General features: G+C 44.6%; 1 protein-coding gene across 7 annotated transcripts in view; it reads right to left on the reverse strand.

Moving 5' to 3' along the window:
- Positions 1–14,607, reverse strand: part of CENPT (centromere protein T) — a 1,095,738-nt gene that overhangs the window by 299,532 nt on the left and 781,599 nt on the right. For all 7 annotated transcript variants that reach the window (XM_085638668.1, XM_085638667.1, XM_085638665.1 and 4 more), the window contains one exon: positions 7,720–9,339. In XM_085638668.1, coding sequence (XP_085494794.1) covers positions 7,720–9,339 — 1,620 coding nt within the window. The remainder of the gene's footprint in view (positions 1–7,719; positions 9,340–14,607) is intronic.

The following is a 14,607-nucleotide window of genomic DNA, read 5'->3' on the forward strand; positions in this document are numbered from 1 at the left end:
TCGGCATGTTGATGGAGAACCCCAGCAAATGCAGGAGATCGGCCATAGTCTGGAGGTAAGAGACAACTGCCTGGGGCGAGCCCGCTTTCAACAACCAGTCGTCGAGATAGGGGAAGACTATAAACCCCTGATCTGCGCAGACGAGCTGCGACCACCTCCATCACTTTAGTGAACACCCGAGGGGCGCTAGTAAGGCCCAAAGGGGAGCCCGGTGAACTGCAAGTGCTCTTGGCCAACCGTGAACTGCGGGGAACGCCTGTGGGCCGGCAGGACATGAAAGTAGGTGTCCTGCAAGTGTAACGCTACCATCCAGTCTTGCGGGTCTAGGAAACGATTGACACGCCGAAGGTCTAAAACACGCTTGATGGCCCCCTATGTCAAGGGTGCCGCAACTTCCTGTTTGCAAAGTGTAAAGTGATCCCCAGACATGCGGTCTTACTGACGTGGCAGAGCAGGAGGAGTAGTCTCGAAGGGGAGGAGTAGCCCCTTCGGACTGTTTGCAGAACTCACCTGCAGCAGACTAGGAAGGTTTTGAGGCAGCGGTGGTAGGGGTGGTGGCTGACTGATCTGCCCACTAGTCCTGGGACCCACCCTGCTGTTATACGTATCGCTCTGCCCATGGAGGATGTGGAGTCAAGAGCATAATGGATGGTGAATCCCGCCGCATCTTTGCCCTCGGCAATTGCTTGAGAGAGCACACCAAGCCTCCGCTAGACACTGTGGCAGCACCTGCTCTATCATGTCCCACACAGAGTTGGAATAGAGGGCCAAAAGGCCCTTGGAGAAGCAGAGCCCTGGACCACTAGACACTCTGGCGGTAGGTGCTGTGCGATGAAACTAGGGTTGCCTTGCATGCACGCACAGGCGCCCCTGTGTTACTTTTAAAGCCGCTGCTGAAGCACTGCAGTGAGGAGATTTGCCCTGATAGGCACTGTAGGGAATTTGAGGTTAGGAGCCTCCCCTACGCCATATCACAGAATGAACCCACCACCTCCACAGCTACGGAGGAGGGGGACAGTGTATCTGGGTGTGGAGATAACTCCAGCTAGCTGAGATTCTCCATATTGTCAATCTAGTTTAGATCATCCTCACAGCGAGCTGAGAGAAGGTCCTCAGACCCCTCCTAGTACCCCCTTAGGTCAGGAATAGGGATTGGAGGCAGGACAAGGCAGGCTCGATATAATCCGGCCCTGGAGGCAACGATGCCGAGGCTGTGATGCAATGGCGTCGCCGAGGCCAGCGCCGATTCCGGATCCGAAGGTGGCGCCGAGGCCGGAGACGATGCCAGGTCTGAAGGCGGCTCTGAGGCCGTAGCCAATGCCCGATCCGGAGGCGGCGCCTAGGCCGGAGCCAACTGCCGCGTCGAGGCCTCCGGCAGTGCTACGGCTGGAGCAAGTGGCTGCGCCGAGGCCGGAGCCAATGGCTGCGCCGAGGCCGGAGCTATCGGCGGCGCCGAGGCCAGAACCAACGGCGGCGCCGAGGCCGGAGCCAATGGCGGCGTCGAGGTCGGAGCCAACAGCAGGGCCGAGTCCGGAGCCAATGCCAGTGCAGAGGCCGGAGCCAACGGCGGTAGCGTCGAGGCCGGAGCCAACGGCACCACAGGGTATCTTGCTGGCGTAACCGGGGCCAAAGGCGGCACCACTGGGGCAGAACCACCCAAGGGGTCCGCAGGGCCCAAAGGCACTCCGGAGGGACTCGATGGGACAAAGAAATGGCCCATGGCCGACAGAAGTACCTGTACTTCTTCCGGAGGCACGTACGGTCCCCAAAAAGGCGGGTAAGCCGCAGGCAACAACGGAGGCCCCAAAGGAGCCGCGGGGGAGTGACCACCCGCCCCCTCACCGAGTCCTGCGACCGATGAGGGGTAGACGAAGAGCAAAGCCGCTCCTTTGCCATTAATGGCGCTTGTGACTTATCTGTCCCCGATTCCGATGAACGATGGTGTCTGCTGCGCCATCGTTCCCTCGACCTCCCACAGGAGTGGGACCTGGAGTGGCGCGGTACCGAGTTCCAGTCCTCCAACAACTTCCGGGAACGCTCCTGCAAGCCGTCTGTGCCATGGCCCGACAATCGGGGCACATCTCGGGGAGATGTCATGCCCCCAAGCAGAAGAGACACACGTTGAGCGGGTGCGTCACCGACATGGTCGGACGGCAGTCCCAACAGGACTTAAACCCGGGCATCCCTACTGCACCAAAAGTCGAATTCTCGACAAAAACAAGATACAAGTCTCCTAAACAAGTCAAATTTACAGACTAGGAGTACCGCTCTCTCTCGGATTTGCGCTTGCTGGCGTGGAAAAATAAAGAACGGACGTCAGCGCACGTGGGCATGTCTAAGTAGCTCCGACGACGTCATCTCAGCGACTATGACGCCAGAGACGTTCGCGGAGCTGCATGACGACACCTACCGACGCGTAAGGGTACTGCTGACGAAAACTTTCCGGATCCAGTCTGACGCCTGGAGATATTCTAAGGTAAGGAATCTATCACTAATGTGTCTCTTTCAGATGTATACTTTCGTGTTTAACAGGTTGAGGCGTAGCACCAGAGATAGGCTGTTGAACTTTGACAGGCATGACGTTAATGGACGCACCACTGTGTATAATAAAAGGCAACCATTGACTTTTATTGTAATCTGGGGGCAATGTACAAATGAGTTTTGTTGTTTCGTTTGGTAGTTTGCCTTTGTCATTTGTTCTTCCTTGCAAGCAGCTAGACCTCCATTTGCCTGTCGCTCGTTGGTCGATGCCATTAGCGCACATCAATCTCCTTCACTGGTGCTTGATAATGACGTTGACGATCCTCTGTAGGATCAACTTGACGACAATCAACTTTGTCTTGTTTCTGCTTATCATAACTGATGTCACTTGTTTGATTTGTGGGTGCGGCGAGAATGCTTCTAGAGTTACCTGGTGTCAGTTTTCTCTTCTCGCGGTCACGTAGTTTCTCTTTCACTTTGCAAACCATTATGAAGTGGTTTGCCTTGCATGTTTGACCTAAGGCGGGACATTTGCCTTCATGTGGAAAGCAAAACCCACATCAGAAACACAAACTTTTCAGCTTTGTAGACAGCAACTGGCATGCGACTACACTGTTTGTGTTTTACTCCTCATGGCCAACACTGATTCACTTTTCGCTGCTTGTCGTTCAGCTCTTTCTTCTGCTCTTACAGCCCTTAGTACTTTCTCTAAGCTCAGCGTATCTCTCAACATGCATCTGCGGAAGGAGTCTGAAAGTCAGCCATGGATAACTCAAAGACGCATGGTTTCTTCATTACTGAATTCACTAACCTTGCAGTGTTTGATAAGCACATCAAGTCTTTTAACAAACCCATCATTTCACCAGCTTGCTGTCATGCTCCCATAGAAAGAAGGAGGCACAGGCATGGGCAGTGGGAGGGAATAAAAACCAGAATAACTCCACGCGTGAAGAACACAGGTGGAGCAACATGTAAAAAAGTATAGACCTTAACCACCTAAAAACGTGGACAGAGTGGAGAGCCAATAGGCTCGAAAGCCGAACAACACCCCCTGCGCCAATCATGTCAAATCTGTACATATAAAGGGTTTCTCTCTCATTTAGAATAATTGCAGGTATCACACCTGACCGAAAGTCAACTCGCACTGTAAAGATGTCAGCCTTATCTGGAAAGGAAATCAGTTTTAGTTCAGAAGATGGAAGCGATTGAAGTAAGGGAGTGTATGAACGAGGTTAAGTACCCTTTTACGATTTAATGGGTCATTTACTGCAGTAAAAAGATTGGATAGCTCTAAAGTTAGATATATGTCTTGGGTTTGGCTATTCCCTGCTGTCACAGCCTATGATTCAAAATCAAGGGCAGCCTGCTCAGGGTAGCTTGTGGTCTTTTGATAACCTTTACTTGAGAAATTAATAGCATGGGGATTTAGTTGTCTTGATGATACTGCCTGTAAAGATGGATTAGATAGTCCCTTCACATTGTTGTTGTCGAGGTTACTAAACGTGTCTTCAGGTACATTTTTGCCTCCTGTCTGTGCATCTGAGCCTAACAGATCTCTTTGGGAAAACTTTATTTTGTGGGGCTTTGCTTTCGTGATTCTGAAGTTAGTCCTTTTCGTTTTACTTTTTGTGCTTTTGGTTTGAAAACTTGCAGTTTTCCTTGTTTTTCAAAATTAAATTTTGGGGACTTTTGGGGGGGGAAGCCTATCTTATTTTTCTTATTTCTCCGGTTGACGACGCTGGTCGTTGCAAAGAAATTTCCGTAGGGTGTTGCTGAAGGTTTTGGGTAATTGCCTGTGTTATTTTGCAAGTAGAGATTGGGTAATATTTGGGGGTTGCAGTTTATGAGCTACTTTTCTTTGGTGCCTCAAACTGTTTTTTTATAGAATAAATGATGTCGACTTGATCTCTGTTTTTGTTTTGGGATTTGTTATTTTTACTGTTTGTTTGCATCCCTCTTGTTTTTGTGCATGATGATGAGTCACCGTTCTCCTCTGTCTGAGATTTATTATCGATTGGTTGATGTGATCTCTTTTTGTGATTTTCATTTGCACATAAAGAGGTTTGGGAATTTTTCTGGTCTAACTTGAATTGGAGGAGTACCGATTTAGTTTCCAAGATATAGTCAGAAATTGCTGTCGATTTTCCTAATAATGCCAGGATTGCCTCCAGAACACTCCATTTAATGGATTTAAAATGTTCCTTTCTGCTTAGATGAGTTCTTCAGACTCCGCCTTGCAAGAGGTGATTGCTGAGGGTGATTACAATTGCCTGGATATCTAACGGAAGATTGACAGCTCCTTCTTCTACGTCATGTAAATATGGTTCCAGAGTGTTTTACTGCTGAGGGACAATTCACCTGTGATGCAAGCCGCACCGGCCTAACACCGACCGCTTCCGCCTACACATGGTGGGAGGCCCGGGCGCTAGCCTCTCCGATCTTCTTTTGCGTTCTGCTTGAGTTTATGATGACCCCTGCGGTAAACATAGTTTACCACAAAAAAAATTCCCCGCAGGGAATTACAATGAGGTTGTTACAAAGACTGCATTGCAACCACACATACCATTACTCCGCAAGTAGGAACAACGACTTGCGGAGGGGGCAGAAGGTGTTGGATTTAAAATCCAACACCTTCCCTACTGTACGCACAGACTGGAGTTGGAAAAGTAAATTATACTATTCCTACATCCAGCGCCCCCCCCTCCGCAAGTCGTTATGACTTACGGGGTAATGGTATGTGTGGTTACAACGCGATTGTTGTAACAACCGCGTTGTAATTCCCTGCGGGGAAAAAGAATGCGTTAAAAAGAGGTATATTCAACCCTGCAGTAGTTGCGATCCCTTTGCGCCTGTTCACCCCTCTGGTGTCTTAGTACCTGCTGCTTGAGGGGTGTACCGATGTACGTCAGTAGAAGGAAGGAGGTATTGCGTGGATCTAGTTGGAGGCCAATACCCCTGAACTTGATCGGCTGAGCCGTAGTCGAGACGGTCAGATAAATTGGCATTCGAAGGATCCAGTAAACACAATAGTATTGAGTGTAGATTAATAAGTATCCATTGGGTTCCAGCTCCCAAATCCAGTCCTACAGTAGGCAGTGGCGTAAGTAATTATACAAAAGGTCTAGCTGCCGTGCATCAGGAGTGCTGCGCCTTTCTCTGCGGTGTCCTGCAAGACACACCGCGATGTCACCCACCTATGCCGTCTCTCTGGAACTGCTGTGCTTGGGGGCACTGGAAACATTGAGGGCTAGGCAGGTGAGCCTGTGCACCGTGGGCTGGTAGACTACTTGGATGGCCAGTGCAGGCTGCTGCTGAGAGCGCGACGGATTTTCAGTAAGACGCACCAGGCTGTAGCCAGCCCGCCTCTGCGGGAACCCCCGGGGCACTCACTGTGGCGGCTGACTGTAGCCGTCACACTTGCTCGACTTTCTGTATGGAGACCCACTGCAGATGGCCTTGTCCCGCCAGGTGCTCAAAGCTGGCTTCTCCCGAACTGGTGTCCGAGCTGATGACACTCGAAAGTCCGCCGAATTCTCCTCAAAGTCACTGACTTGGTTTTACCGTCTGGGCTCCAAGCTCACGATCAAGTCCTGCCTACACACAGGAACGTGCGCAAGAAGTAGATTCCAAAGCTCTACCCCTCTGAAGGCTCCTCTCTTAAGGTGGTTCTTTTCAGCTGGCACTGCAGCTCTCCCTGCACCCAAGGTTACTGCTGTAGTTGTACTCCAGGGCTCGCCCACTCTTCTTCACACCCATAATTCCGTTATTGTTTTTATTCATGAGCTATTGTCTGTAGAGCTGCAGACAAAAGAGGGCCTTGAAGCACTCAGCATTATAGTGGCCCAATGGCGGCCTTCGTTGTAGCCACTGAAGTGGGGGGTTCATGACGTCACTGTTAACAGGCAGTGGCTGTTTGCAACCCATGAGGGCGAACAGACTGTTCAATTGGCATAACTTTTCTGTGCTACCAGGGGCCTCATAACTCGATATTAAAACTGCCAATGGTCTCCAAGGCAAGATTCGATCAGTAAGCTACACACGTATATGTGTATATAAAATATATATATATATATATTTGATGCATATTTAAAGGTTGGCAGAATGAGTATGCTGAAAAATTACGTGGGAAACATGAGTTAAAGTGATGATACTTCTTATATGAATAAATTTCTTCCAGTGTTTAATTTGTGTCTATGATCAACTTAACATTGATGGAACACATTTTTTATAGGCTACACTCAAAGATTAAATACACTACGAAATATGAACCGATTTTTAAACAACCATGCGAGTACACAACAGTCACATTTGAATCAACAGTTCAAGGTTTGGTTATGGTAGGATTTACTTGCTTAGTCTTGATTGATCGTCTTACTTACCTTTATTTTATAATCTTATGCTCATGTGTGCACTCCTAGACTAGTGATGAGTCAGTAGATAGATAAAAAACGTGAATTGTTTGCTAAATTCACATTATGCACATTTTATAATATTGAGAAAGACGTAAGTGCCAGCCACACGTAAGCAAACAATCCAAACCGAATCACTAAATTCTTTAACAAACATTCCATACACTTTTTTGTAGGTTGCTCAATGAATCGAGCTCAAGGATTTTTTTTGGCAAGGATATTTTTCAAGCAAGAGAAAACAGTGGAGAGGAAATTAACGGCAACATTTAACAGCAAAGAGCCCATGGACGCATAAGCTTAGCTCTGTTATTTTCTTAAATTGGTATACCAAAATTCTTGAGTTAAAATACAAAGAAATGTGAATCTGAAAGAGCATTTAACTCATTCCACTTTATATATTATGAACTGAAACATTTTGGAGTTCATGCCAATTAACTAAAAAGCAATGGTTATACGTTTGTGCACTAAAAGAGAGCACAAAAATGGTCATGTCACTTGTGTCAAGCTCCTTGCTACTAAAGATGAATCCACTGCTAATGTTATTGCACTTAACCAGGATGCTGGCCAACTTTTCATAAATCCACAATTAAAAATTTAAGATTTGGCAAGCAAATGTCACTATGGGATATTTGAAACGAAACAGATCCAGAAAAAACTGGTAGGGTGTCTATGTTGGAGGAGGGATATTAGAAATGGAGATATGAAGACATTCTAGCTAGTTAAATGCTGAGTGTCACAGATAGATGACACCCTGATTATGTTCGCCAGTGAAAGACTATTACTACATATAATGTATTCAATGAGAAAATAGTCCTTATTATGATCTTACCTTTTCTTTCATTCCTGCGGATGTTTTCTTCAACTCTCTCCACTGTTTGCACTTCCATTTTGGGAAACTCGTCTTCCTCCTCTTCTGAGGTTTCTCCCTCTGTTGGATTTTTATTTTGGACCTCTGCACCCTTCTCCAACTCCTTATTTTCCAGCAATACCACATCCATCGTCCCATGCGTTTCCTTTCCTTCATCTCCATGAGTCTGCTTTTCTGATGACTCCATGTTGGTGTCTTCCACTTCTTGCTCTTCCTCAAAGGTTTGATCATCCACTCCCCCATTCTCTTGTGTGAGCTCATCACAACTCTCAACTTTAGGACCGGAATTATCAATGGCATCAATTATTGTCTCTACTTCAGCTTCTGGTGAAGCAGGCTCTTCCATCATGGCATACTTTTCTTCTACACTATATGTGAAAGCTTTCTCCTCCTCTTCCATTTTGTTGGGGATTTTGTCTTCTTCTGTATTCTCTATTTGGACCTCCTGTGACACTTCTAAGACCTTACTTTCAACCAGCACTATTTCAGTGTGCCTTTGAGTTTCATTTTCTGAGTCTTCAATCGTTTGCTCGCCCACTTCCACCTCCTCCAAGTTGATGTTTTCAACTTCCTGCTCTACTAAGCCATTACCAGTCTGCTCGTCGAAACTTTCTTCTTCAGAACTGGACTCACCCACCTCCTCAATAGTTTGCTTTGCTTCCACCGCAACAGTGACCAGATCGTCCTGGTCTTTGATGGACCTTTCCCCAGCCACATTTTGGGGATCATTCTCTTGTGCATTAATTTCGAGGATGTCACTTCCTTCCCCTTTTGGGGTGTCTTCATTTTCAAAACTCTCCTCTTGTACTTCCAACACCCCCTCAATGTCTTTACTTCCTGCTACCTGCTCTTCAATTTGCCATTGAGCTTCATTTTCTTCCTCTTTACAAGTCTGAAATCCACTTTCTTCCTCCTCCATTGTCTCTTCAACTTTCTGCTCTTCCTCAAAGCTTTGTTCTTCCACTGCAGCCTTCTCCTGCATCTGCTCATCAACATCTTCCAGAACATATTTGGGAGCATTATCCTCCTCTTCAAACTCACTGGAAGCATGTTCTTCCTTTTCCAAAGCATCGGAAGCAGAATTTTCCAACTCCATCGTTTCAAAAGAAGACTCTACCTCATCCACCAAGTTCGAGGTCGACTTTTCCTCCTCTAAGCTCTCTGAAATAGGCTCTTCTACCTCTGCAGCCTCAGAAACAACCACTATCTTCGCCATTATGTCAGAATCGTCAACAAACATTCTAGGAGCAGGACCTTCCTCTTCCATCTCCTCAGTATTAGGATTTTGCATACAAATGTCCTCCGATAACTGCTCTTCCTCCTCAGCAGTAGCTAGTTTATTAGCTGGGCAGAAGGCCGACTTATCAAACTCCTTGAGAAGCTTGCCTTCATTTTCATCTATAAATTTGAACTCTGTCTCATGAGTCTGTAAACATTTCTTGGCATGGTCCGTATCTTCATTATCTCTATTCTCACCTCTACCCTGAAACTCTTGCTGGGCGGATGTTTCAGTTTCATGCTTCAGTCTTTCGCTAGGAGGAGCAGATGGCAGGGTATAAATGGCTCCAAAACTCTGAAAAACTTAATATTTAGAGAAATTAGAATAGAAAGGGGATCCATTGTCAATGTTTCACCATCCATTCATAGTAATAGTAACTTTAGAGAAAGAGCCCAAAATGCCTGAAACTGTTTCATTTGTTAAGTAATACAATATCAATCACTGAAATGAAATGCAATTAGTGTTACACTTCAGAATGAAATTAAAATAACCGTAACTGTTTATCATAATCATCAGAAATTATTTATTTTTTGGAATAAGCCGCTTAAAAACATACATATACACATTGATAAAATCAACAAACGCATTAGGTAGAAAAACTTCATCCAAAGCGATTAAAAAGAAGAATCATAAAATAAAGATTAACAATTACTAAAGCTCTCAACAATTAAAATTTGGTGTAACAACACATCCTTACGATACAAGCACAATGTAAAATCTTGACTAGGGCAAAAATTAGGAAATCATTGATCTCTCATTTCAATAAGAATAGTGTAATAACATTGTGGCTAGGCCTCAAGGACCTACAAACTGGAATGATCAATTTTCTCCTTAAAAAGGCCCCAAAAACCCCCAAAATGTTCCACACAAAATTTACAAACTGAACAATGATTAGATCTGTCATCCCAGTAACGCATTTTGCAAGTAAACTCATTGAGTGAGAGAATACCAAACACTTTTGTACACATTTAAAAAAAAAAAAAAGAGGGCATTGTTCTATCCATATAGTCCTTAAATACAGGGATCCATTTATGATCTAAAGAACGGTCTTTTAATCCAGATGCCCTGGCATGCACAATACATCTTTCTCTTAAAGCAACCAGTATGTGCTCTCGAAGACAGTAGCTCAACTTCTGGTTAAGTTTCCAGGTGAGACCTGTAGCTATTTTAGTTTCAATTTCTGGAGCCAGCATTTTACATACAATAGCCAAGACATTATGAATGATCTGTTTAATGCAAGCAGTTCCTTTACGGAGTGTTGACAGAACTCAAGTTGTGGAATAGTCCAAATACAAATCCAGTACATTAGCAGTCTCAAGGCAATCATGTCACCTACCCAATTCATGCTCAAATCTAAAAAATAAATGGAGCAAGGGGGAACTAAAAGAAAAACAAGATCTAAAAAAAAAAAGAAAAAGTTTTTAAGCATTACAAGTGATGAGACATTACAGTATTGATTTCAGCACCGTATACCAGACCCTAAGTACGGAGCTCTACAGATTTGTAGTAAGAGGGACACAGATCTTGGCAGCGTAGACTTAAACACTTTAGGTAGTGTCATGACTGTATGCGTAGTGTTATCCCGTTCTGCACAATTCCCACATTGGGGCGCATGACATCACCATATGTCTGAAGGATCACTAACCTCTGCCTATGTTTGGATGAGGCAGAACTACAAGACCCATGATCCAACTACATTTACCAGGTGGTACTGCGGTGAAGTGGATCGAGTCTCTGCATTTTTCTGCTGTGGTGGCCATCTTGGATTCCTGAATATTTAAGGCCGTGAGAAGCAAGCAGCAGCGCTTACTATGCTTTTTCTATGATCTTGGATGACAATCGGAGTTCCGGAAAGGGGCGTAGTTTCTTTGTGCACCATTCGAACCAGGGGCACAGTGCTCGAAAAATCATTAAAAATTAACTAGGCCTGCAGGTCTAATAACTTGAAAACTCCACTCGACCTAACTGTAATGTGCTTGACCCGTGAACTGGTCTCGACATGATTGTCACACAGTTCAATATAGAAAATCCTCTATCTTCAGTCACAGAAAAAAAAGTATATGTAGGAAAACAAACTGACTTAGGGCCTTATGTAGGTGGGCTGGCATTTACCACTTCATAAATACCGAATCATACCGATTCGGTATTTATGAAATGGTAAATGCAATGTAGGTAATGAGTCGGTAAATATTACCGAATCGGAAAAATTTGGTAATTACCGAATCGGTATTTACCGATTCGGTAATGAGGCATACCTTCCCATTGATGGGAAGGTATGCCTCATTACCGAATCGGTAAATACCGATTCGGTAATGGGGGAGCACATGCAAGGGTGGCAGGGTGTCACATTGACACCCTGTTGCACCCCTGATTCGGCCATGTGTGCACATGTGGCGCACATACATGCCCTTGCCACATTGCACACTTAAACGTGCACAAAAATGTTTTTTTTCACCTATTCGTCATTTACCACCAACCTTTAGTTGGTGGTAAATAACGAATCCCAAAACCCACCACACACTCCCCCTACATCTCATTTCATGATTCGGTATTTACCGAATCGGTAAATACCGAATCATGAAATTCTCCCCCTACATCTCAAAAGCCAAAATACCGGTCGGTAACGGTATAATTACCGAAAATCGGCCGTTACCGACCGGTATTTGGCTTCCTACATGAGGCCCTTAGTGAGCAATAAAAATGCCTTTAAATCGTTATCTTGTCATATTTGCTCCGCTTTCAAAGACAGAGGTCAAAAGTCAGTTTGATTTCCTACATTTCCTTTTGGTTCTGTTTCTGAAGTTAGAGGATTTTCAGCTTGCCAGAAAGGGTGAGTAGGCCCTAAAAATAGCCATAGCGAGTGGGCAAGTGGATTTTTTTAGCCCTGGCGTAGTTTGTCTCGAACGACAAGTGTGGTGCCAAGCTGCCCCTTGTAATCTTGAAACTCTGGTCGCTGGCGCCTGATGCAGCTTCACTCCTATGGACAGCCTAGCCTCCTAGAAACCCCCCTCTGAAACTCAGAACCGCTGCGAGGTCAGACAGCTCTTAAAATGGAGCGGTACTGAGGAGGCATGGTCCATCTCCAACATTCAGCTATGTGTACTGGCAGTGCCACGTACTGTTTTTCTTCATATCGCGTGACTTTGTGTTGTATCAGAAAACTTTTCACAACCCTTGGTTATATTCCACATGTGGTATTTTCTACTGTTTCATGATATATCAAAAGGGATTACAACGAAAGCCAGCGTCATATAAGACGGCAAGTCAGCAATGAGAGGGATCATTGCTCTTCATGGCTCAATATAGGAGTGACAAGTATTAACTCCTTGATTCTGCATTTCTGATTTCAAGTTTTTACTGTTCATGTGAGTGATTCCATACACATGTATCTATGAACGTGTAGATATGTGTGTGTGTGTGTGTGTGTGTATATATATATATATATATACACACACACACACACACACACTGAGAGGACAAGGGAATGCTTAATGAGCCCTCTCTCATCACTACAGGTTATTTATTTTTGTCGTCTTCTTGCAGACATGTCGTTCAAACTCTGAAGAACCAGCAAGAGAGGTACGTGCCAGGCACAGAGGGCTACCCATCTGTTTGTTATTTTATACACTCCCCTGTTTTCTTGGGTGCACATCTTGGGGAGCAGAGCTATCTGTTCTCTTATCGAACACCAAGGGGGGAGGACGGACTATCTTCATGCCATAGTCCCTGCCAGCAGGTCAAGCCAGGTTAATGTTCTTGCTCCTATAGTATTATATGTTTTACAGTTGTGACAGTAGAGATGTGGCCATGTTCTTCAACTACAACTTAACTACCAAGTAATTAAACTAAAACTCTTGATGGCAATCCCGTTCATTAAAAAACACCTTTAAAATTTTTATGTGGATTCAAAATCATAATCTTAGTTTTAGAGGTGATAATTTCAAAGCTTCGCCACTTACAAAAGTTTAAACATTTGTCCATCAAACACTTTAGGCCCAAAGTGATTTTGGAGAATAGGAGATTGTCGTCTGTGTACAACAGTGCAAGGATTTTACAGCCCGATAATATAGGTAAGTCATTTTGGTATTTATTAAAAACACTGGTAATATCATTAATATAAATAGTGAACAAAGTAGGCGCAAGGATGCAGCCTTGCCTAACCCCCTCCCAATACAGTGATGCAGTCTAACTCCATTTCTCCTCCATCTTACCTGTGCAAAGTTATCCATATGCAACCTTATAAGTACACTTAACTGCTCAAGGACCCCAAATGAGCAAAGCACGTCCCATACGGTAGCAGTAGGGATTAGATTAAAGTGCAGTCCTAACATTGATAAAAGCAAAATATAAATGTTACCATCTGAAGAGCACATATTTCCCATTTATCAGGGCAAAATGATAGTCTCACCAGGGGTCAAAAACCTGCTTATAGATTCGGGATCAATTGTTTTTTCTTTTTAATTTAACCAATCTTATAGCCTGTACAACACCTGCTTACAGAATGCTTTCTGGAGATTCTTCATCAAGCTTATAGGCAAAATATTTGCAGGGAGCCCCTTCTTGCCTTTCTTATATATAGGGATATTTTCTGTGAACCTCAAGGAATCAGGGATGTTCCCACCTGCCATAATGTCATTCGAAAAAAGGTTTATTATGTATGGTGCTCAGATTTTAGGTTCGGTTCTGTAGAGGACACCTGGGATTTTGGCAGGTCCCAGAGCTTTCCCTTGCTTCAATCTCTGAATGGCACAGCATGTAGGTGAAACCATGACTGTTCTTTAAGGAACACATTCTGATTATACACAAACCCACCCAGCCCACCACTGGCTATCGCATATAAAAGGCAGTATAAAAAATCCTAAATGCAACCCGGCAAAACATCTAGGTGTTAAAAAAGGTGGAAGTTTCTAAAAAAAATTTTTAATGATAGCATTCTGGTATTCATATAGGGTGCTATGGTTCTTATTCTCTCCTTGAAAAGAAAGAAAAACCCTTCAGGTGTTAATAGTGTGTGCTTCAACTACAATAATTAGAAGACTTAAACAAGCACTGGCAAAGCCAATAGGTCTTGCCTACGCAAGAGCTATTGGCTTTGCCAATATGTTTTAGCAATGTTGTGCACCTGAGCACTCGCTGTTTAGCATGGCTAAAAGTTAGAGTGGAGAACAGTGTCAAAGGAGCAGAGTTTAATGGAATAGAGCATTATAGAGTGGAGGATCGTGGAGTGGAGTGTCAGAGTGGAGCAGGGTGGCCTAGAGTGAAGTGATGTAAAGTACATCAGTGCTGAGTAGACTGGCGTAGAGTGCATTGGGTTGGTGTAAAGTGGTGTAGAATGCATTGACAGAGTGCAGTGATGTAGATTAGCAGAGTGCAGTGGCTTAGAGCAGAGCAGTGCAGAGTAGATCAGATTGCAGTGGCGAACAAGTTACTTACCTTCAGTAACGCATTATCTGGTTGTGACAATACCTAGCTGCAGATTTCCTAATTTTGAATTTCCCAGCTGTCAGACTTGATCTGGAAGCTTTTGCATGAGTGGTACCCCCATGCGCGGTTGGGTGGCTTTGTTCAGG

This window comes from Triturus cristatus, chromosome 12 (genome assembly GCF_964204655.1).
Source record: "Triturus cristatus chromosome 12, aTriCri1.1, whole genome shotgun sequence".
Taxonomy (NCBI): domain Eukaryota; kingdom Metazoa; phylum Chordata; class Amphibia; order Caudata; family Salamandridae; genus Triturus; species Triturus cristatus.